The sequence below is a fragment of the Vespula vulgaris genome, chromosome 4, assembly GCF_905475345.1.
Source record: "Vespula vulgaris chromosome 4, iyVesVulg1.1, whole genome shotgun sequence".
NCBI lineage: Eukaryota > Metazoa > Arthropoda > Insecta > Hymenoptera > Vespidae > Vespula > Vespula vulgaris.
Genome location: NC_066589.1, coordinates 2,623,126 through 2,647,579, shown reverse-complemented (window position 1 = coordinate 2,647,579; position 24,454 = coordinate 2,623,126). Strand labels below are relative to the sequence as shown.

General features: G+C 32.5%; 3 protein-coding genes across 8 annotated transcripts; all 3 read right to left on the bottom strand.

Annotated features, from left to right (window-relative positions):
- Positions 1-421: 421 nt before the first annotated feature.
- LOC127063227 (leucine-rich melanocyte differentiation-associated protein-like) lies at positions 422-2,655 on the bottom strand. Of its 5 annotated transcripts, none has more exons than XM_050992677.1 (6): positions 2,444-2,655; positions 2,240-2,291; positions 1,840-1,873; positions 1,384-1,669; positions 1,058-1,318; positions 422-967 (listed from the first exon to the last, which is right to left on the bottom strand). In XM_050992677.1, exons 4-6 carry the CDS (start codon positions 1,581-1,583, stop codon positions 730-732), a joined length of 699 nt encoding a protein of 232 aa, XP_050848634.1. In that variant the 5' UTR covers positions 1,584-1,669; positions 1,840-1,873; positions 2,240-2,291; positions 2,444-2,655; the 3' UTR covers positions 422-729. The 5 variants fall into 5 exon arrangements, with proteins under 5 accessions (XP_050848634.1, XP_050848633.1, XP_050848632.1 ...); XM_050992676.1 differs by having other exon boundaries at positions 2,240-2,412; positions 2,513-2,655; XM_050992675.1 differs by lacking the exon at positions 1,840-1,873.
- A 145-nt stretch (positions 2,656-2,800) lies between these two features.
- On the bottom strand, positions 2,801-16,298 carry LOC127063228 (calexcitin-2). 2 transcript variants are annotated; one of them, XM_050992679.1, is made up of 7 exons: positions 15,968-16,298; positions 6,470-6,553; positions 4,346-4,398; positions 4,068-4,187; positions 3,812-3,926; positions 3,506-3,603; positions 2,801-3,376 (listed from the first exon to the last, which is right to left on the bottom strand). In XM_050992679.1, exons 2-7 carry the CDS (start codon positions 6,525-6,527, stop codon positions 3,269-3,271), a joined length of 552 nt encoding a protein of 183 aa, XP_050848636.1. In that variant the 5' UTR covers positions 6,528-6,553; positions 15,968-16,298; the 3' UTR covers positions 2,801-3,268. The 2 variants fall into 2 exon arrangements, with proteins under 2 accessions (XP_050848636.1, XP_050848638.1); XM_050992681.1 differs by lacking the exon at positions 15,968-16,298 and adding an exon at positions 6,743-6,857.
- A 1,807-nt stretch (positions 16,299-18,105) lies between these two features.
- Positions 18,106-24,221, bottom strand: LOC127063222 (uncharacterized). Its single transcript, XM_050992662.1, has 10 exons — positions 23,690-24,221; positions 23,283-23,543; positions 22,943-23,146; positions 21,201-21,391; positions 20,549-21,046; positions 20,003-20,164; positions 19,708-19,851; positions 19,252-19,614; positions 18,477-18,590; positions 18,106-18,393 (listed from the first exon to the last, which is right to left on the bottom strand). Exons 1-10 carry the CDS (start codon positions 23,901-23,903, stop codon positions 18,280-18,282), a joined length of 2,265 nt encoding a protein of 754 aa, XP_050848619.1. The 5' UTR covers positions 23,904-24,221; the 3' UTR covers positions 18,106-18,279.
- Positions 24,222-24,454: the final 233 nt, after the last annotated feature.

The following is a 24,454-nucleotide window of genomic DNA, read 5'->3' as shown; positions in this document are numbered from 1 at the left end:
TTCTTTGCGATTCTTTATAAATATATATAAATATAAATATATGACAAATATTTTAGGAGTATGAAAAGCATATATTTTTATTCCTTATAAATGGTGTTATGAAAATAATATTAATAAATGGATTAATATGTATAAGAAAATGCATAAACGAATTTATTCATTTTTATTGTTTTATGTTTTGATATACCTTTTACACCTTATTCTTCATCTAAAAATTTAGATCTATTGTAAATCAATATCATCACATAAATGAAAATATCTAATAATTAATAATATCACTAGTGTAATCTCATAAGAGTTTAATACATGCATATAAAAAGATGATAGTAAATGATAATTTAACATAACTTATTTTTAAGATTAAATTTTTGTACAAACGAAACATATTAGATGTAAAAGGATAAAAACATTATGAAACATATTATATAACAAATAACAAAATATTTTAATAATGTAAGATATTACTATTAGTACATTAGGTTTTGTTAATATATAAATTATATCTGTACCATACAAAATTCTAATTCCGTAATGTATCATAAATAGTAATATACATAATGTACTGTAAAATCCTAAATCCTCCAGTAAATTTACTAAGTAATATAATAATAATTTTAAGGCAGTTATATATTGTTTAAAAAATCTCTAAGAGTTCTACATACTTATTCTGTCTTTAAAAAAAATATATTCTCTGATTGCTCTTATACTTTCATTTCATTTATAAATGTTTCAAATAATAACATTTGTTCCTCTTGTGCCTTGTAATTTATTAGGCAAGATTGGTTTTGAAAACATATTTGCTAACTTTTTATGCAAATACTTGAAACATTCTGGTAATGGAGTATCCTCAGATAAACTTTCTAAGAATGGCCTCTTATACAGTCTTTTAGCTTCTTGACATTGTTCAGGAGTTATTGTCCTGTCATCCAAATGTACAAGGCGTGGAAACCAGGATATAATAAACAATCTTTATAGAAAAAATAAAGCATATGCGGATATAAAATTAATAATAGATAATTGTTTTGAAAAGTAGAACTTTGTTTGATATATATTTTACCTATACTGTAAATAGTCATAAAACGTTCCACCATTAAGATAACTAGGCGCAGCCTTATTTCCCATAAGACTTAAATATTTTAGGTTAGGCATACTCTCATAGAGATTCTTAATAAATGGATATAAGTGATCGATCTTATTATGATTTAACCATAATAGTTGAAGTTTTGGCATGTATGGGAAGACAGTAAATTCATCTATATTATTATAATCCAGATTGAGAGATGTTAAATTTTCAAATTCTGATAAAAAGTGTAAACTTCTAAAAAAAATAACAATTTCACGTATAAAGTTAAAATTATAAGACAATTAAACTTGTATACTCACCTACAAAATTTATTATGACTAATATCTAAAGTATGTATCATATTGCCATAGTTTTCGATAATATCAAACGGCATATAAAATAGATTTTGAAATGCAAAGGACAAAGATTCAACATAATCCTTTTGCAAATCAGTGGAAGATGAAGTTCTTGGATGTCTACAGTGAATATCTATGAATATTAGTTTTCCAAGAGATGTCATGTTTAATCTTTTGATTCTTTCAACCTTTTCCACCTCGATCACCGATCCTATTTGTTTGTAATTTTAATTCATTACATAAATCCAACCTAAAATATAAGTATTAAATAAAAAATCCTATATTATACATATGTATCTTTTATATCATATAGGAATATATGGAAGATATTAATAAGTATAAATTTATAAATAAATATAAATCTATGATAATACAATGTTTAACAATCTAAATTAATTAAAACTAATATAATCAACGTACCTATTAATACTGTTCACTTCTATTTCAACTGTAACTATAACAAACATTTGTAGATAATACTGACCACAGAATTGAATACGTAAAGCTTTATAAAAGAATGTGACGCATAAAGAAATTGTAATGATCATTATGTTTCTTCGCATCAGAAAAGATTTTATGAGAATTTTACTATATGAAGTAAAAAATAAGAGACTAAGAATATGATAAGATATGGTCAATATGAGTGAATACGAGTGAACGTTAGTACGTACGTTATCTGTTTAAATGACGCTCATGAAATGGATTTTTACGTATTGAGGTTAGAATGAATTATGTAATTCTATTAGTCATAGAAATTACAATATCAAATGTTAAGAAATGCTTAAAAATTAAGAAGAACTAAATAATCGAATATACATACCGAGTTTTCCTGCATTATCTTCTTTTCGAACGTTTTCATAGACTGGTTCGACCTATACAGACAGGTGACCATTAATTTACTCTGTATAAGATGGTTCAAAGTGATTACATTTTACAGGTGTGATCGTATTATCGATCATTTTCTCGATGATAGTACTTCAACCGTATCGATAGCTACAAAAAAATAATTAATACATATACGTACTTATTTGGTGTTACGTGTTTTTTAAATTAACGATTATAGCAAAATCATTCGAAACGGCTTGCATATAACCTTTTCACGTTATTAATTAGTTTAATAGATGGGAAAAAAAACTTAAAACGTAGCCAAGGAAAAGTATCTATTCGTTGAAATTTGTACGTCGTAACACACATTTGACATTTTAAATATTACAACAATCCACACTGACGCCATATTGTAAAATGTAAGATATGTATACAAATAGTAAAAGAAGGAATGTGATTAGGAAGGAAGGTCTACCAACTATAAAAAAAAAATTAATTTGCACTTACAGATTAACTATTCGTTAAGTGAAAATGAAGTATAATATAACAATAGTGGTCGAATTATATGAGTTTATTCAAACATATAGAAACTATTAAAACTCTCAATACTTTTCTTTACGACATTACATAGAACGATTCGTATAGAACGAAATCGTTAACTAAATTTACAACAACACGTTATGGAACATTACGCAATACTTAGCTTCGGTGTTACAGCGATTAATAGCGTTACCAACGATTATTACCGATTAACAACGAGATATTAACAGTTATTACGATATCTTTTATCTTATTTCGTCTTCTTTCTCATATAATGATCTCTCAGCTCTATATTATCTAGAGAAAGAGAAAGAGAGAGAAAGAGAAAGAGAGAGAAAAACTAAAACTTGATTAGAGATCGCGTAACTTGCATCGCAGATTGAAAGTAATTATTCAATTAATAACGATAGCGTATGTATTTTGGCATGCTGATAACGAAAAGATAATAATAAACGTCGTGTACGAATCCGAAGCGAAAGGACGGTTAGAACGAGGTCTTTCCGAAAATAAAGTTTCCAGGTGCGTTGGGATCGTCAGAGGTGAAGTATTGTTTCCAAAGCTCGAAGAATTTATCTCGTGTTACTTCATTACCCTGTAAATAAGAAAAAGAAAAAAAACGGACGGTAATAAAAAATGAAAAAATTTTATTTGGACCTATATTCGTTTATAAATAATCCCTTAAATTCTTTAGGGATCTTTTATTCATGAATTTTTCGCTTACCACCCCCATCTTTTTGAAAGCGTCACGAGCTTCAGCCTCCTGTACGCCATGACTATGACAAACATTGCTAAACTCGTTCTCATCGATTGATCCGTCACCTGTTAAAGTTCATTATAGGGGGATAAAATGTACTTCGAAAATCTTTAAATAGAATACTCTATGTAAAGGCTTTGGGAAAATATTTTTTCCGAGAACCTATGGAGTGAGATTAAGTCTGGGGATATTTTTCCCCTTTCCCTTCTGTCACTCATTCTTTTTTTATTTTATTATTATTCTCGTTTAAGAGAGTAACCTTAATTAGCCTACCGGAGGAATCTTCGAGGTCGAACATGAATTTCATGTATGTTTGCTGCCAATCATGCGCATTTGCTGGATCCTTAGCGTAATCTTCCCACATAGAATACCATTCGTCTCGGCTGATCTATAAAAATAACGTAAGATTATTTGTTTTTCCCTTTTTCTTTCATTTTTCTTTCATCTATTCGTCACGTATATATATAAATGTATACAATATATATATATATATATATATATATATATATATATATATATATTTGATTACTTGTCCATCCTGATCAGAATCGGCACGTTGTTGTAGTTCTTCCCATATTTTCAACAACGTATCCTTCGTCTGCTGTGTTTTTGGATTATCGCTACTCCAATGTCTAGAGCTGCAAATCCGCTGGAAAATATAAGTATCATGAAATATCACCCAAGGATAGTAATTGATACAGCATGGAATTACCGTAAGATAAAAAAAAAGACGATTTCTTTACGTAATCAAACTTTTTTTTGAACATTAACGAGTAGTACCGTTTTAATGTCAATGAATAATCATACCTGAACAGCCAGATCGAAATCTTTTTTATCGATGGCACCGCTCTGATTAACATCTGAAACATAATATCGATCTTGTATTAGTAAATCGCTAAAGGAAATCGAGAAAATACATTCGACTAAAAATGATTCCAAAGTCTTTATGGTTGATGTATTTGTAACGTTCTTTGTAACGCTAGAAAACTAATTTACTTTCTCGATCGTAGAAAACATAGGATGTTGCGTTTTTCGATAAAAGAATCATCGGATTATAGATATATAAGTCAATGGATTTTACCGAGCACGTAATCATTTTTTTGTCATTTTTATTTTAAGTTTTTATTTTAGGCTCTTACAGTGGTCCGCTCAGTGATCAATTATCAGGGTTTATGAGCGATAATGTGAAAAAACGATAATATTCCATTACAGTTAGCTTTCGGCGTAGTTGTCGTAGCCCGAAAGAATATGTACGATACGTATTCATGACGAAACGTTTTACAATAGAATATTTTAAAACAACGATAGTTAAAAAAGGTATATAGCTATGAAAAATATTGCTGTCATAGCTCATTTTTATCTATACTTTTAATTAATAAGTAAATTTTTATATATATACATATATTTATATACATAAACAATCTTTATTGATACTTTTTATAGGTCCTGTATTTAGATTATGGTCAAGTGATTCTCCAGAATTGATATCCAATTTTAGACAACCTTGAGACTACGTGCCAAATTATGAATTAAGTTTTGTTTCAATAAAGATAGATAGATAGATAAATTGATATATATATATATATATATATATATATATATATATATATACCGAGAGAGAGAGAGAGAGAGAGAGAGAGAGAGGAGAAAAGCAGCTGATCATACTGATTTTCGACGCATCATCGAGCTCGTGGTCCCTTCGCAAGCTCTCCACGGACTCTTTGATTACGACGGTTCAAGGAAAAACCAGAAAGCGAGAAAAGGAAAAAAGAACGAAAGAACGACAGGTTGTGTCCAGGACGAGTCCCTTGTTGCACCACCAGCCATGCTGGAATAATGTGTATCGACAACGGAGAACGATCGTAGGATATGTTTAGCGGCCAATCGCGGCGGTCAAAGAAGCGAAGAAAGTGAGGGACTAACGAGATCTATCAGGCGTGTACACGCCTGTGACCTCCATGATTCATATACGAGAAAATGTATGGGTGTACAGTATCTACGTATATGTGTATTAGTATCGCTGTAATATCGTGCTTCTCCCTTTCGTGCCCTTACATATACACACACATAACATATAGATATTCTTACGTGTATACGTAAGCATTAATAAAGACACGTAGAAGCTACAAATACACATATATAGAAAATACATACACCGACGCAGAGAAGGAAGGATCACAAAGATATACTTTATATGTGTCTCTCGAGTATGAACATGTATGGGTTACGTATACACATTCGCAGAAATAATTCTATCATGGCGAGGCGACCCTCTTATCCAGACCCAACGCGTCCATTGTTTATCTTCTCCTGGTTGATACCATAAATAGGCGGCCGCTCTATCTCAACGAACACCTAGTAGGTGCCGTACAAAACGCCCCTCTCTATAGCCTTGATTCCACTTTCAGAGAGCCGAAAAGAGCCTCGAGAGATTCGCGTAGGGCTGTAAAACAGTTTCTCATACCCTCGGACAGGCCATCTTTACTTCTTCATCTTCTTCTTCGTCCTCTTTTATGTAGGTCATCTTCCCTTTTCCTTTCTCACTCTTTTATCGTTTTCTTTCGATGTACACGTCGAAAAATGGTTTTTCTCGTTAAAGATCATCCAGAGAGAGAGAGAGAGAGAGAGAGAGAGAGAGAGAGAGGACGAATGAAATAGAATCGTTTAGAGAGCGAAGGGATGCTCGTGATGGAAGAAATGACGATATATCTCGCGTAACATCAAAGTGCTCACTAGAGAGGATGAGAGAAAGAGAGATGGTCTATCGGGCCGTTTGTTATTTCGGCCGCACTCTGAACTTGGTACAGAAGGGAATGAGAAAGAGAGAAAGAGAGACAGACTATGAGTAAAACGTGCCTTTCGATGAGTCGAGAGAATTCTCAAGGGTACTATGTTCGACTATGCCATCGCCAACTGTCAGCGTTTACTCACCGAAGAAGGCGTTGAAGACGTAGAGCAGCTTCTTCTTGCGGAACTCCGATAGAGGCATCTTGCGATACTGGTTGGTTTTTTAACCTGCGACGGAAAAAATTATACGATCATTAAAATAACGATTATGCTGTTCTTCCTTCTTTCGCACAAATTTTCCAATATTTTTCTACAAAGATTTGTCTCTTATAATCGAATGATTTTTATTCTAAACGATTTATTCTAAATGATTTTTAATTAATTAACTCTACTGATCGTAATAATGAAACTTCTTACACGCTTTGTGTTCGATCTCCGAGTGAAAGTGAAACTAAGATCTTGATAATGAAGACAATGATTTATATAATGATGCATGGAAGAGTGTTTCGTCCGGTTTGATAAAAGATTCGTATCTCGTCAATGACGTAAAATCTTGACGCAGGTATCACTATTTTTAATGGTATTAGTCCGATTATAGATATTTAAAAAAAGTGAAGTCATTTTGAGATATATGAAATGCGTCATATGAAATAAACATGGATGTCTTTCTATTCTTTTATCACGAATGTATACTTATGTTTTTACAGCAGAATTAACTGGATGTTAATTATTGAGTAATAATACCATTTTCGTTAAAATTCGTAACAATACGAATTCGTCTGAATCATCTCATTTTTCAAAACTGTTCAGGTAAAGTGAATATTTTTCTTTTTATAGTCAGTATTAAAGTTCGGGATCATAAATAATTATTTACATATTTAGGATGCCAAGCCTCTCAACGGTTTCCCTCATCGTTCGAGTCATCGCTCTTTTTTCTATTGATTATTCATTGGCAAACTCGATGAGATAAACTGTATGGCGAATGATGAACTTTAAGAGAATGGAAATATTCGATATGGGACGTAAGATTTGAAATGTTGGAAAAATTTATTCTCTTCAAAAATGCATTCTACTTCTGATACCTTACTGATCAATGTAAGGAGAATTTAAGTGATTAGAGGAAACTAAAAATCTTGAAATAAAATCTCGAGAATTCCGTAATGATGAGGATACGTAAGTACGTGAACGTTTGAAATGCGAAATGTCTAGCGTCACAGGTCATAACATACAGCTTGATTTATATGAGTCGATTTCGAGTCATTAAAAATATTATCTTTCATAAAGCATAAGTTATAAAATCTTCAAACAAGTAGATTACGTTTGACGAGATTTCGTTTTCTTCTTCTTTTCTTTCCTTTTTTTTTCTACAAATTGTTGAAAAACTACGTTGAAAGACCAATTGCTAATCTTGTACGCGCGTGTGACATACGACGTGTGTACCGTACGAGATTATATAAGATCGATAAACGTTCTCTTCACTATATATGAAATTTTACGTTTAACAAAAAGGGTCAGATTTTACGAGTTAATAAACGAAAAATGGTAGAAAGTAGCAGCCATCTTGAATTAGAAATTCGTCTCGAGCTTTGAATCAGGTTTTTCTCTTAGGACGACTAAATTCTCGTTCTTGCTCAACGTTGTTCCCGACAGCAGATCGTGAAGCTTCCTAATGGACGACTCTATTCAACGTATTCCAAACGATTTATACATACACAAACATACGTGTTCGTATAAATGTGAGTAAAGAAACCATGCCATGAGCAAAGCGTACTTATTTATTACGTAGATATACATACTACGAAGTGATTCGCTAATTACACGAAGTCTGAACATACGTTAATAACAAATTAAATTTGTGTTCCGATCAACGAACGATCAGTTATTGGCATATTTGCAAGCACATAGACAATACATGGCCTACTTGTTGCATCCCACCGCTTTTAATATTTCTCTTGCTTTTCCATTTTCCATGGAAAAGGAGGCGGCGTTAAAAATGAACAACGGAGATGATATTCCAAGAGATGAAGAGGTAAAGAAAGAGAGAAAAAGTAGATAGAAAGAGAAGAGTATCTCGAACGTAATTTTCGGTCTCTTATGTGTACGATGTTAAAATATGAAGCACGACAAGCGAGAACCTAAGAGAAAAAAAAAGAAAGAGAAAAAGAGGTCTTTTGTATCGTAAAAATGGAGAAAGAAAATCCGAGGAACGAGACAAGTTACTATTATACATGTTAGCGTCCGATAAATATAGTTCGTCCTTGCTCATCTAATGGAACTAATGTACCCTCGTAACAGTCCTCTTTAACCATCTTGTACTTGTTAGAAAATGGAATATCAGTTAATCACTTTTATAAAATTATTTATGTAATTCGAAGTTTGGCCAACGAAATACCATTGGAAAAATATTAGCTTATAAACAATTGTGCAAATTCGTTTGTCGAGTCTCTTTTGTTGATTACTTAGGCCTCATTATGCTTTTTTTAAGCAATTTTCTTTAAATGATTAAAAACTAATTAGATGCTAGATTTTATTCACAAATCGATAGAGAAAGAAGCAATAGGTGAAAAAGAAAGGACGAGAAACAGGAATTGAAGATAGGAGCGCGAGCTTTAACGCATGCGAATTAATCGACCACGTTATGCTCGAGCTAGCCGATCAGGTCAAGTGATGTATCGGGACATGGAAATACTCGCTCGGCCGAATAATCATGCAAGCCGAGTAGCCTGGCCATTCTCGATGACGTAGTAGATGAGACAGAGACAGTAGATAGAGATAGAGATAGATACAGATAGAAGGGAGTTCGCTTAGATTCATTTGGATTCTGTTATAGCTAGTCTTTTGACAATAAGACTATGTGATAGAATCTTTCCATTTAATATTGTAGACTTCTTTTTCTTCATAGTTCCGATCAGTTTTTCGTAATTGCAAGCCAAAGTAAATAACTGGATAAAAAAAGAAAGTATCTAAGAATTTATTGATTTATTAAAGGACACAAAGAGTACATATTATAAAACGTTTTAGAGCTTTCGTAATTTCGGTGTACATCGGAATAAGAATAATGGCGATCATTTGTAACCGTTGTTCATGTAATACTTCGTAATGATAATCAATGTTCGATTAATGTTCTATCGATTCTTCATTTAGAACTCACACTGGTTAGTCCGATAATTCAAATTGGTTTACCGGACCAGGCAATCGCTATGCGTGGGTGAAGAAGATTAAAGGAGAAAGGTAAAGTTTCTGTTGAAAAAAAAAATCAGGACGGCCTTAGTATCGTCACCAAAAAGAAAAAAAATAACTAGAAGAAAAATGAAAAAGGTTCTTTTACGTTTTTTTTTTTTTTTCATTTTTTTTTATCGATTTTCGAACGTAGCCTTCGATGACGAGTTTCGTACATAAACATTCACATACATATGTACATACACATGTTGTGATATGGTTGATAAGGTTTTTTTACATGAAATTTTCTTCTTTAAAGAAGAAGAATCAATATGTTATCAAAGAACGCAAAATATACGTGTGCAATTCGACGTACTTTAAAATCGACTTACGATTTACCATTTGAAATTCTCGATTTCATTTGATTCTATGCAAACATCGCAGATCCGAACTTTGATATCCCCCAGACGTGCATCGAGACCATCCGCGGATGAAATACGTGCAACTAAACGGAGGTTTTAACGAGAAATGAAACGAAACGATTTACCGCGGAATGCGAATAAATGTGTGGCACATCATAGTTTTGAAACAACTTTGGTGATCGAGGTGGATATACATATACATACGTATGTAACGACACCAATACATCTATATTCTACCAAAAGATCCGATAAAGTGAAACAAAAAATAATAATAGTAGTAGTAGCAGTAATAGTAAAAGCAGATTCAATTTCCTCTTTGTCATTCGAGAATTCATTCCATCGAATCAACTTTCGAGTGGTTCACCTATGGTTGAATCTTTCGTCATTTTACTTTGCATTTTCCATTTTATCTATTATTTTATGTTTCATAGAGGTAACTTGCAAATGTTGATTTCTCTTATCAGCAATATCTGACATTAATTGATATATTTATATCGTCGAGCGCTACACGGCGAAGAGAAAATTAGAGAGAAAACATCAGAGAAAACAATTGACACGATCGAAATTATGTTACAATTTTATCTTCTTAATCCTTAAATGAATGTGAAAAGAACGATAATATATTCAATGCGCAATGTAACGTATGCAATATAGTCTCTAATTAAATTTCGTAAAAAGAAATTTATGATAATATAATCTTCTTTCTTAATACGTACTTAATATCTAAAAAAAAAGAAATTATGTATTGAAGGATAATCGTATTTGTATCGAAGGTTTTCTTACTATTTTTAGATACAATAGATATATTTTCTATACTTTAGTATCATACTTTTCTATACTATTATTCATATTTTCTAACTTTATCAATCTGTAACAATCTATTTGTTATTTCTTTTTATCCGTGTTAGAGATGTCGGATTGGACTCACGTTTGACAGGTTGTCGTTCGCGGAAAGTAATTAAAGTCCATTGAAGACATTGAGATAAGCATGGATATATGTAGGAGAAGAACTGACGATTGACTCTAAATGGAGCATCTAAGAGCACAAGCCGAATTGACATCGAACGATATAAACGAAGCCGGAAGTTTCATTTGAATCAGGCCTCATTTACGAGTCCCTCACCGAGGCTACCGACCAATGAATGAAGCACGTGCTACTCTTGCTCTTGTTACTTTTGATGTTTCTAGTTTCTACTGTTACTGCCCAGAATAATTTGACAGCTATATGTAAGAAACTTATATGCGAATAAATTACTATCTGATGAATCGCCGAACAAACGCTAACGTGATTATTCTTTCAATTAATTCGAATGAATCTTTCACGTTTGATCTCGTCCGAGATCATTTTCAAACTTGTTACCTTTAATAACGCATCGATTATTTTTTTATTATCTTACATCCCGTAAAATAATTCTATAGCCCGAAATGTTTCATCTCTGTTTTATTTATTTTTCTTCTTTTTGATTTGAAGATATCAAAAAAAAAATAAAATTTCTTTTTTAAATAATGAGCCAAGCGGACGCAATTATAAGCATCTAACAATAAGTATGAATATTTAAAGATTATTTTTATCGATTCTGTAAATGTTCATTACTTTTCTGTTCATCATTATTATCAAGCAATTAAAATTTTAATTAAATCTCTCTCTTCCTCTTTCTCTCTATGAGTGATAACTTCAATGCAAATATAGAAATTATTTTGCATTCCACTACTTTGACGATTATAAAAGGAGATAAAAAAGAAATCATCTGCGAACTCTTATCTAGTACTTTTTGCACATCAACATTTTACAACGAACGTTACTTTTTTATTCATTTTCACGCTTAGAAGACCACTTTTATTATATATATCCATTATACGTGGAACCGACTAAACCTCATGTGCTTGCAAAATCCCAGGGGAAAAAGAAAGAATTAGTGAAACTGCGACTTATTTTGTCGTACCATTTCTTTTTTCTCTTTTTTTTTGTTTCTTTTTTTTACACAGAAACGAATTCGTGCATTACCTACGCATTGTCTCTTGCTTAGCAACGTTCTACAACTGTGACTACATTAATAAATCCTAAAGAGAATTACACTTGGAATTTTTTCTTCCTTGCTAACTTGTTTTTCCCGAGTAACTCCGTGGAAATGAAGGTAAAAATAATCTTGTGCCTTTTTGTGACTTAGTAAGAGTAAATAAATACATAGACGCAAGACTAAGAACCTTCGGATATATTGTGCCTTTAAACTTCTTCCATACAGCAGAAGGTTTTGATGTTGATACCGATGATGGTGAGGACCAAACGATACACGAGCGACGAAGCGCAAACAACGAATTTTCCCTTCGACAGCTTTCGAGAGATCGATCGATTTTCTCTCTTTCTCTCTTCTCTATCTATCGTGAAAACTCTAGGGACTGTTTGTCGGCATACGAAATTCTTGACTTAAGAGGCCCTACGAAGAGCTACAGGGAAACTGTACACACCTTACAGTGACTTCACATCAATGGTTTGAACTCATACACACGCTACACATAGCCACACAGAATCCTATACATTGATTTACGTAGAGAGATATATCCACATTATTCTCGTTGAAACGAACGAAGGTGACACTTTGGAGGTCTCTGCCCTTTACAATCGATCCGAGGGTTTCTCTTAGCTCACACGAGTGATCCGTTCGGACCTTTAAATTAGCTGGGAACTTCAAAGATAAACCATCTTCGACTATGTACCTTCTTTCAAGTAGGGGCTCGAAAGTTGTATAGCGACTTGAGGTAGCGTGGTTTTCTCCAAAATGCTTGCGCTTGAGAAAAAATATCACATAAAGGAACGTGAAGTGATCGATCGACTTTGGATGTATTAAAAGAAAAAACGAACGATGATAAGAAAGAAAAAAATGTTGAAGTAAAAGGCGTGTTTCTTTAATAATTCCTTATTTTTTCTGCCTTTTCGTCCCCGATAATGAGACGTTTCGTAATAATAAATTTGATTCACAATCGTTACGACATTTTTCAATTGTTATAATTTAATATTAAATTTAGGCCACGTACACACATATGCACACGCGTACACACACACATACATATAGAGGATTACTATCAATTTGCCGTTCAGGATCGCTTATTGTAAGGCTTGATTGGATTAACTTTGTGCATGATATAATATAATGGCTGCCGAGTTAATCTTATATTCTTCTAATCGTCATTATGATGTCATATGGTAAACGTTAGGACACGTCGTGGTACATATATGTGCATCATCAACGGTCCTTTATCATTAGCCAGCTCGATTTTTTACTGAAGAAAGGTCAGGAGGACAGAGGGTCAACTCGGATATTAACGCTTTAATCGTGCTTCTTTATTTATTTATCGATTCACCTTATCCATTATATGATCGAGTCAATCGGATACGCGTTGTCCGCAAAGTGCATATCATTAAATGTATTGTGTCTCGTAAAAAGGAGAGACAGGGAGAGAGAAAGAGTAAGATAGAGAAAGAAATGTCATCTTTTAAATTCAGTATTCATTTCTATCTCAAAATTAAGGAGACAATAAAATTGTTAAGTACTCCAGTTTAGGATCGACCAGAACCAGGCTTTATTACTGCAAGTTCATTTAATTCCGTCCAGTACCTGATAAAGGTGGGTCGTAACGTCTGTGAAACATCCACTTTAGTAGCATCACACGAGAATAAAATATTATCTAAAATGTTGATATACTCTTTTGGGATATATAACGGTTTACCACAGTAATTATATGCTCGTTAAATGTCTTTAGAAGTTCAATTTTGCATTAATGAGTTGAAAAATCGCGAAAAGAAAATCTTCAAAGTGTTCGGTCCAATATTTCGTTCGATTTGTCAAAATGATTTGTCTTGTGTATACATCTTGTTTACTTTCTTTCATCATCTTGTCAACGTTATAAATACAAGAAAAAAATATAAGAAAAATTACATTCTTTATGTTGAACATTTATTTTGTTATCGTTAATAATGATCTCATGTTAATAAGACGATGTCAATAAATTGATATTAAGCGGTGATTAGAAAAGATACAAGCATTTTTTTTCAACGATGAAATATATTGTTATGAAAGAGAATTTTTGCAATTCGGAGAAAGGATGATCTCTTCAGCTATAATCTACTACAAGTAAGTCGTTTATTATCCTAACGATTCGAACCTGTCAGACTTGGACCTATCAAAAATCCAAATCACCGTTTGGCCCTCTCCGATAAATGTGCCCGATGTTTGTGGAATAGCGTTGACGTAACATCATGATCTTCTTTCGAAGAGGATGAGTATTCCGAAGACATCGGATAAACATAATCGATGATGAAGAATGATAGAAAAAGATCCGTTTTTTTTCTCTTCTGGACGCTATTTTCGATAACCGTATCAAAATAGTCTTTTTCCATTACGTATTTCTACCAATAGAAAATATATCAAAAAAGAAAAGAAAATTAGATAAAGAAACAGAAAAGAAAAACGTGTCTTTTGCTCTTTCATTTCCAATCATTGCCGAGATAATTTATACGATAGGAAAACCCACGTGATGATCCCTGCCGTTTCATTTTATTAAAGAGCTTTCAGATACAAGGGTCATGACGGCAAATAAAATTATTATACTTGTTCATCCGAACCCTATAATGTAAGGGTTGTTTTTTTTTAGCATTGCCACCTATCAGTCGCCTTAAGATGAGTTCTAAAAATTGATCGGATAAAAGAAAAAAAGTCTTATTCTCTTTCGACTTTTTATCGTCGCATAGAATTATAACAATATTAAATATCGCCGAGTCGAACATTTTCGCGAGAAACACGATGCGATTTAATAATCGATTTGATCGACAAACATGTCACTCGTCGTTCCCTTTACGTTAACATAATTTTCCGCATCCCTTTAAGGGTGGATTATCGAGCTTCTTTTGGTAAACTAAAGACCGTTTAATAAGCAAAGAGCGTCGTTCGACGTCGATACGCACACGCGAATGACGTTTAAAGAGCCGACGAGGTGAGCGGCTGCACAAAAGAAAGTGTCAATGATTATCATATGAAATCCAATTATCCAATTTGTTGGCGAGATCGTTGGCGCAAGTCGATGCACAAATATCGTTAAGATTTTTAGAAATCTCATATTTGACAGGCTTTTATTGAGAAAATTGTCCGAGCAATCGTTATAGAATAAAAAATAAGAAAATCAAGAACGAACGAGTGAACACATCGTCATCAATAAATCGACGATGTGACTAAAAGGAGATTAATTACTGCATTATGAGTTCATATCTAATGCAGACGATGTTATCGGGTCGATTCAATCGAATCTAATCATAGTATAGGAACAATCATACGTTGATAATTATTACTTAAGCGGACTATGACGTAGAACCATTATTTTATTTTTCTTCTTTCATTCTATCTCTCTGGAGACAGTATCTCCAGACTGATAATAATTTAATAATGGAGAAGAAAAAATACGCTGTCATCTTTTTATCTATATCTTTTTCTTTATTTAATGAATGAAACATATGTCTTAAACGCGTTTCATGATCAAAACATCTTTTTCTAAAATTAATTCTTTCTTTTCCATTTCTTTTTAAACAAAGAGAATCTATTAAAAAATGAAAAATATAATATTCTCAAGTCGAAACGTAATTAATCTCACGAACAACGTAAGAAAACGGATATTTCTAAATAATCATCGCGCTCTCTGAAAATGAATCAAAGGAATCGCACGTTACTCGAACGAAAATGATAAAAAAAAGTTCTTTTCTTTCTCTTGGTAACGTAGAAGAGAAATGATTATTTTATTATTTCTCTTGTAGATAAAGTGGATAAGACAAACCGCATATTATCGAAAGTTTTAATTGGACTTGCATAAGAAAATGAATAAACGAGTCGTCCGTTTTTATATTATTTCATTTCTTTTTATCGTTTACTTTACTTACCTAGAAACAACATCTTCAATCTTATAATTAAAAAAGAAAAAAGAAAAAAGAAATTGCAAAAAAAGATTAAAAAGAAAAAGAAATCGCATTTGCTAAAAACTTCTTTTTTTATTTCGGATATTCCATGTATGTACTCACCTCAAAGAAGAAGAAGACGAAGAAGAAGAAGAAGAGGAAGAAGAAGAAGAAGAAGAAGTGTACAGGTGATGTCCCACACGCGATTGACTTCTGCCTTTTTTTCTTAGATTTTTTATTTTTATTTTTAAATCCGAAAATTAGAGATCGCGTCGATGTAAGTCTCCGTGAACGAGCTTCGAATAAAGAAGATCGCGTTTATGTGAAAGATAAGAAGATATATGAAGAAAGGGGATGAAGATAGAATTAAGAATAACGCGTCGATTAGAATCGTAGAAACAATAATACGATCCGAATAACGGACACATGAAGCACAAAATGCGCACTAACAGATCGAGCTTCGACTCTTTATACCCTCGAACTTGCACCACCTGTGCTTGCGCAGATCGGTCTTCTAAGCTTCGCGCACTTTGTTCCTTCCTTCTTTCCTCCACTCTCTCATTCTCTCGTTCTCTCTTTTCGCAATGCCTTGGCACGCATTCGAGATGAACTACTCATCTTCCTTCGATCATAAGCGAGATAAGAAAAATCTCTCGGCGATAACCTGTTTCTTTTCTTTTATTTTCATTTCACTTTTCTTTTTTCTTTTTTTTTTTTTACATCCTTGCTGTTCTTATTTCTCGACATACATTATTTGCACGTTCCTCTCTTTTCTCTCTCTCTCTCTCTCTTTACGAATTTTCCACACGTTTCATCTTTCCAGAGATTTCTCCGAGAATTCATTGTTTTCTTATGGAATGTTCGAAGTTTCTTTTTATATTCCTTATTATTAATGTTATTATTATTTATTATTATAATTATTATTGTTGTTGTTGTTGTTATCATTATTTTTATTAAGACGGAAGACTTTGTTCATTTTCTTAGTTTTCTTTTCTTTCTTCTTTTTATAATTTTTTTCTTTTCTTATCAAACAAGAATAATGAAACGTCTAATTGTAAGATGAAAGTTGAACCGTTAAAGACATTGTTCGATTAGGGCCATCCTTCAAGAGCACAAAACCTATCTCTAAGCGTAGCTACGAAGAGTGAACTTTCCGAGAAAGTATCCGATAATTCCATGGACTCGTTCTTTTAACGAACGAATAAACTTTTAATTACGTCTTATAGGTGACTTTGTTATAAATCTGTTAGTTTCGACTAATTTTATCAAAAATATATTTATACTATTTAATGTAGTAAATATATTTACTACAAAGAGATCGACTATGTTCGCACTTTCATCGCAGAGATACCGCGATACGGGATACGGACGCGTAATTGTTTCATCGTAATCCTAAAGTGACCTAATTTCAATCTAAATTTGTAACAAATTGATCGTTTGAAAAGTCTATTAAAAGAATATCGATTCTGTGAATATGCGATAAACGTTAAATAAAAAAAAAAGAGCGTACCGCTCTTATCTAAACGCAAAAAGAAAAAAATCATGCGTTCGGCGTTATTGAAAATTTTATAAATCCAAGCTCTAATGGCATCGACTGCAATGCAACTTTTTCGTGATATATTTTTTTATAAATGTATGTGTGTACATGTGCATGTATGTGTGTAAATATGTGTTACTGTATACGCATGCGAGAAATCTCCTACTACTAACAATAAGATCTATATCGAGTTCTGACGAGCCTGAGCGAAGCAGTTCTGAAGCGTTTGGACAGATCAGCATCCAGCAAAGTGAGAGGTAAGAAGTTGACTGGATGTATCGAGATTCGAGAAAAGCCTATTTGGAACGGACTAGGCGTACATACATCTCTTCACTCTTGACTAGGTGATGATTCAGCGCATTCGCCTAAGAGCAAAGATCCTGTAAAATGTTACTAATTTTTTATCTACAAATCTTCATTTACAAAGATAAGTATTTTTTTTGCACTCGAGGAAAATTTGAAAAATTGTTTTTCTTGAAAAGATACATTCAAAGTTATTCAACATTCATTAATAAAGCTGATGGTAGTAACAAAGTCATAATTATTTATCCACTTTATCAATCTACTTCTCTTTAAAGCTCAACGATCATAAATTATTATAATATTTATGAAAAATATACGATTATATATTTTGTTTATTTATCGGATAAATAGACGAAAAATGTATGAATTTTAAATTGTCAGGAAGAATAAAAAAGAACACAATAAAGTCAGCTGTAAAAATAAAAGTGGAATAAATAACGTTTATTGCGCTCTTAGACACACGTGTATACACAGTGTATGTGTGAATATATATATATATATATATATATATATATATATATATATATATATGTGAGAATATTGATGATTCTAATTAGAAATGTAACATCACGTTAAGTCAGGTACCATTTTTGGATTACAATATCTGTGCTTTATGCTCATCATCCGCGATTTGTGATGCAAGATTTGCGAATTTGGCCATATAATCCACGCTGTTTTCGGCCATCAGACATTGCATGTGCGATACAACCTAAAACGATACATGACCAGGAATTAATTTTTCTTACAATACGACACATAAGTTTCCTTTTTATTTCATATAATTGTAATTACGTCTGAAGAGGGTCGAACGTCCTCAACGGTATGTCCTCCAACTTGACTTCTTTGAGAGCCTTTTAACGGCGACTCTAACTGTCCTAGAAAGCTGCTTAACGAGAAATCGGCGACCTGAAATCGTTCGATAAAATCGTAACAGAGATAACAATAATCGAAATTCTATGCATATCTCTGTATACATATACATATAAAAGATTGGACAATAACTTTAATCATCTTGAATATCTCCATTCTTTTCATAGATATGAAAAAATTTCGTTTAAAAAAGTCGTACGCATAGATGAACGCGTAAAAGATATATAAAAGTCAATCGGTTTTTTTTTATAAACAAAATCATATGTTTTTGATTGGACTGATCGATGCGAATCCAAGTATTTTATACAAAATTATTAACTCATATATGTTGAAAAATTATTAATTTAAGAGATAATACATGTACTTATATATATATATATATATATATATATATATATATATTTGCTGCGGAAAAGTATTTTTAAGCCGAGCCTCAGCAAATACAAATGTTATCAACGTTTAAGATCAAAGAAATGCAAATTCGACCCTCAAAGTAACCCTTCGAAGTCTCATAGTGTCTTACTGATTTTCACTTGGCCACGAACATCGATCTTTGTCAGCTTTTATGATTTTTATAAGAGATATGAAGGGTATAAGTATATTAAATATGTATGTATATTGGTGTCTCATGGGGGAAATAAGCGTATGTATCTCCAACCGTATTACATGTCTCGAGTGTTCGTTCGTGCATACTGACCTCGCTATTCAACCATTCACCCTCTTTAAGTATTTGCGTAGCACTGGTTATAATAGAATTCGTTGGTTTCGGATTAGACTCCGGTTCGATGCCATCCATCGGTAAGAAATTCTTATTTCTTTGCTCTTCTACTTCCGTTATTTTGTCATCCTGTATAACGCTGCCGTCCACCGATGGATTATTACTATTGTTATTACTATTATTATTACTACTATTATTACTTTGACTGGTCGTCGGTGTATCAGACAAAATCACATTTTCCGATTGAACGTTGCCATTAGACGTTATCGGTAATAGCCTTTGGACGATAAGACTCTTTTGTCTAACTGTTCTGCCTCTCTTACAGAAACGCGTTTTGAATTTCTACGGAAAAGAGAGAAAACAAAAAATTCGTATTCTAGTATTTAACGAAAGGGAAAAGAGCTTGAAAGCAAAGGATAAAGGTAAGGAACTTACATCGAGTTGCGTTTTAAAAGCATCAGGTGCTCCGATTTTGTGATAAGTTTGTGGTATCAACGGTCTCCTAAAAGCCGACTCTTTGCTTGAAAGTACTCGCGACGAGATCACGGTCTCGTTACTTCCCGACGCATTATCGTAGACCTAAATAAAAAGAGAGACAGAGAGGAAGAGAACGAAAGAGAAAAAGAGAGAGAGAGAGAAAGAGAGAGAGAGAAATCTCTATTAATTTAATCTCTATTAATCTATTTTACTTTAATTGACTAGAAATCGAAGTGATTAGAACGTGTCTTACTTTGTTCGTTCCATAATTGTGTTTCGCTAAATACAAAAGTTTCTGTAAAGCCAAACAGAGACTGTCGTCTCGTATAACTCCTAATGATGTTTCCGTTGTGTGTTCTCTCCATGGTTGTGAGTCCCACCAATACTCTAGAATTATCTTCGACTCGCGTCCAAACTGTCGAGTTTGGTGAATTAGAAGGATGCTTTTTCCAACGTGTCGATCAAATTGCATATCGCATTTAACCCTTCAGTGTTTTCTTGATAATCAGGCTGTCTAGATCTATGTTGTCTCATTATAATCTATAACTTTAAAATATCTGAATATTTTTCAACTTTTAACTTTTACGTTATCGCGTGTATAAGTAACAAACAATATGATTGTTTTTGCAAAAATTCTACGACTAAGGAAAAAATTAAAGAGTTAAATAAAAAATAATAAATTATCAAATATAGTTCTCATCTGATCATAGAAACGAATCGCTGAAGGGTTAAAGGAAAAGAAGAAATAAAAAAGGATGAAAATAATTTAACGCTTAAATGAATCTTATTGAATCAATACCATCAGAAATAGATCACCCATCGTCATCGTATTCGTTTCCTCAATATTCCAGCCTCTACGAATCCTATCAACCGTTTCCCTGCCTGGATATCTATGTGGTTCGGTTGCCTGTTCCATGGAAGATTTCTTTTCGTTATTTAGAATCGCAGATTTATCGTATACACTTCCAGTTGAATCATTAAGATCAACATCGCTATTGTTGTCGTTCGGTGCACACTGATCACTCGTTGTCCTGTCTAAACATCTTTTGTCCAACCTGTATCTCTTTATTCCTCTCTTATTGACACCCTTCAAGTACTGCACTGCACCCAACAACTCAGTTCGTGAACTTTTCAATCCGAGACGCTTTTCGTACGAGTTCAAACTAACGCTATTGCTTGTCAAATACTCGCCTAGGTTCACCATAGGCAAAGCGATTTTGCAACCTTCCGGTGGTGCAACACGCAAAAGACGGACATCTTTTAAATCTTCTATATTTACGTTTTCTGTATTGATATACTATAAAACTTTTCATGTAAGGATTCACTTTCATTTATCAGATATACTTTATTTCGATAAAAAAAACAACAAAAAAACCGAGATTACCGAGTGTTCTTTGAATACAATCAAAATAACTTCGCGGAAATCGTATACGAGAGAATAGGAAGGATACAGTTTTGTATTTCGAGGGCTGCCATCGTTGTTGCAAGAATATTAGCAAGCTAGAAAGACGTCTTTGTATCGGTAGAAGGGTACGTACCCTTGGATTCATCGAAGAAGCCTGAACCTTCCACCATGCCATGTTATTGCGGGGTCTTAATTCTACGGTCACCCTAGACGGGAGCTTTATTTCTTCCTGCCAATCTACGAAATCGATGATCTTCTTACTTTCATTTTCTTCATTTCAGAATAACTTGCCGTGGACGTGGATAAGGATCATGTGCTAGGATAGATTAGTGATTAAGGATAGAAGTGAAGATTTAAAAGATTTATTGAGATGATTTCATTATTATTTCTTTTTTGCTTTTGATTGTAAATAAGCAGAATAAGTCGTAAATTATTTGTTTATTCAAATATTACTACTTTTATCATACTATTTACTATCGTATCGATGAAGCAAAGTACAGGATTTATATAAAATTCCGTAATATTTAAAATGATTCATTGCATAAGGACTACATATAATATCATACCCCCATGTATATCACTTTGAAGAAAAACTTTATATATTTTTGTTGTATTTATCGCACAAAATTTCGTAGTTTCGTCATTCGATTGCAGTTTCCAGTTTTGTTACCAGCTGCAACAACAGGTAAAAAAGGATAACACGACTTTATGAACCGCTTAATTTTCAACGACGAAGCAACATTTTTAAACAACATAAATGGGAATATCACAAGCATAACTATTGCATTTGGACGCAATCAATCATTGAATATCAACAAATTATTGAATAATAGTATGATTGTCGAATATATCGTCGCGATGAAAACTTCATGGTCTTTTTTTGTTTACCGAGGACACCATGTGTATCTGAACATGTTGCAACAATAATGGTTGATACCCTAAATGCAAAAAGATTCTTTTAAACTACTCTTCTCTTTTCCTAATAACGTTCGTGCATACCTGAATGCAAAAACGTCTCAGCATTGAATCGGATGTGCTGAAGAAAGAGACAGATGTACCATGGCACATTCACCAAGATCATCCGATTGTGTAACTTCTTTCTATGAGAATAGATAAAGGATCGCGTGTATGTATCGTCTTTACTACGTGATGAAGAGGAACTTAAATAGAAAATATAAGAGACGACCGCTACGATCACAGAGGATACATTAGGGAGAGTATGGTAAGAGTTGGATCACCCTATGAACATCTGAATCATACGCGATTCTTACATTGAATTTCTATAATATGATGTAATGTGCAACGAACTTCGACAGTTTTTCTTAAAAATGATAAGCACATGAAAGTAATATCATATGTAGTCCTTGTACAATAAACCATTTAAAATGTTATCAAACTTTATGTAAATCCTGTAGAATGAGAATATATTATGAATATTATGATAGATGTCATACTGATCTAAAACTACTCTCTCTTTGTCAAGGGAGACAAATTTAATGCATAATTAGGTTTTTTTTTAACGATTACGATTGTAAACGTTTACTCGCCATTTTATTTAATATATTTTTCCGTTTGATCTCTTAATTGTTGATTTTTGTTTATTCATGAGAGAGTTTTTGATCATCCCGTTATCCACATATAAATATACACAAAGCTTTATCGAGTAATTTCAAACATATAGTTTAATCGTTAAATTTCTATCTTCATTTGGAACTCATTCAGTCATGTTGTTGATTATACTTTTGCATGCATTCCATATAAGAATGATAGTGAATATATTGTACTTACCTTCTAACTGGTTCAATTTTCTTAAAGCTTTACATATCGGTGTTTTTATCCTCATCGTTTTTCCACGAAGCCTCACTTGTGTAGATCCCCAATAAATCAATTCATTTAATTTTAAATGAACTTTCTCGTGTATACGAGGCAACTTCCTTCTTAGTTCACCATAATTAATTAAACCATATAATTCTTGTGAAGTTTTTTTTACATCTGTAATTCAAAAATCATTCTATATATTTTGTAACAATATTCATGATGTGCAAGGAATTTTTGTTTCTTAGAAGTGAAGAAAACTATAAATTAATGATATCATATTAGATGATATCACAAATGAGTATGTGCTAACCTTCTGAAAATTTCAGATGCTTTGATATTTTTAGCCATGTTCGATAATAAAAATGTCTTATTTGTTCTTTGTTTTTAATCATAGGGTCGGAAAGGCCTTTTCTTTTTCCTTGAATTTGAAAATAATTTTGAAGAGCATCAAAATCTTTGCCATATTCATTTAAAGCTTTAAAGAAAGTATTCTTATCCTCCATCGACCATAATTCACAAGATCGCTTCAAAGACCTAACTTTTGTTTCTGCATTGTCATCTTCCTTGAAATCTAAAGTTTTCAAAAAAATTCTCTTGATATAAGGTAATCATAATTGATAAATCATAATTGATTTCAATGAATATACATAATGAATATAATTATAAATATATTAAATGCAATCAATCAGTAAAATCAATTAAACATCAGATGCTAACCTTTTTTTTCGTTACAATTAGTGCAGTCAGTATTATCTACTTTAAATTTCTTAGTACCACGAACAATACGAATTTGCGGACTTTTCGAGTCCGTAATAGCTTTCGTTTCAGTACATGGTTCTGTTATGGACACCGTCAAAGATGTTTCTTCTTTTTTTAAACTCATTGTACCTCCTTGACGTTCACGTTCGTCGATCTTCATGACGCAATTCATAATGCAACAGAATATAAAAAGGAAATATATTGATAAAAAGTATAGTTGACGTTCTTAACGTCAACAAAACGATCCACAAAGATAAACGTTCGCGAAAAAATCGGCAGGTCTTTTTGTTGATACATCGATCACGTTTCTGCTGACTAAACGAACCAATAAAAATCCGATTTTTCAAAAGTGACAGAAACAAATAGAGTTAATTGATTAATCAGAACTTAAAATAATCCGAGAAACATTTTATTTGATAATATAAATTATAAATTCACTACTGTAAACTGTCAACTCTTCATCACAACTCTTAGAAATGAACTTCAGTTTTGATACTCAATTGCCATCTATCAGCATATTCTTCAAACTTGAAAGAACTAAGTCGGTAACATTTCTTTAATATTGAATATTATTTTTGTAAATCCTTCTTTGGAAAAAATATTAACCGCCGATGATAATAAATTATTGTATATCGGTAATGCAGATTTTTTTATTAAATATTATCTGCTTGTTTATTCGTATTAACTTTATATTGATTCGTATCATCTCCAAGGTAAAATAAA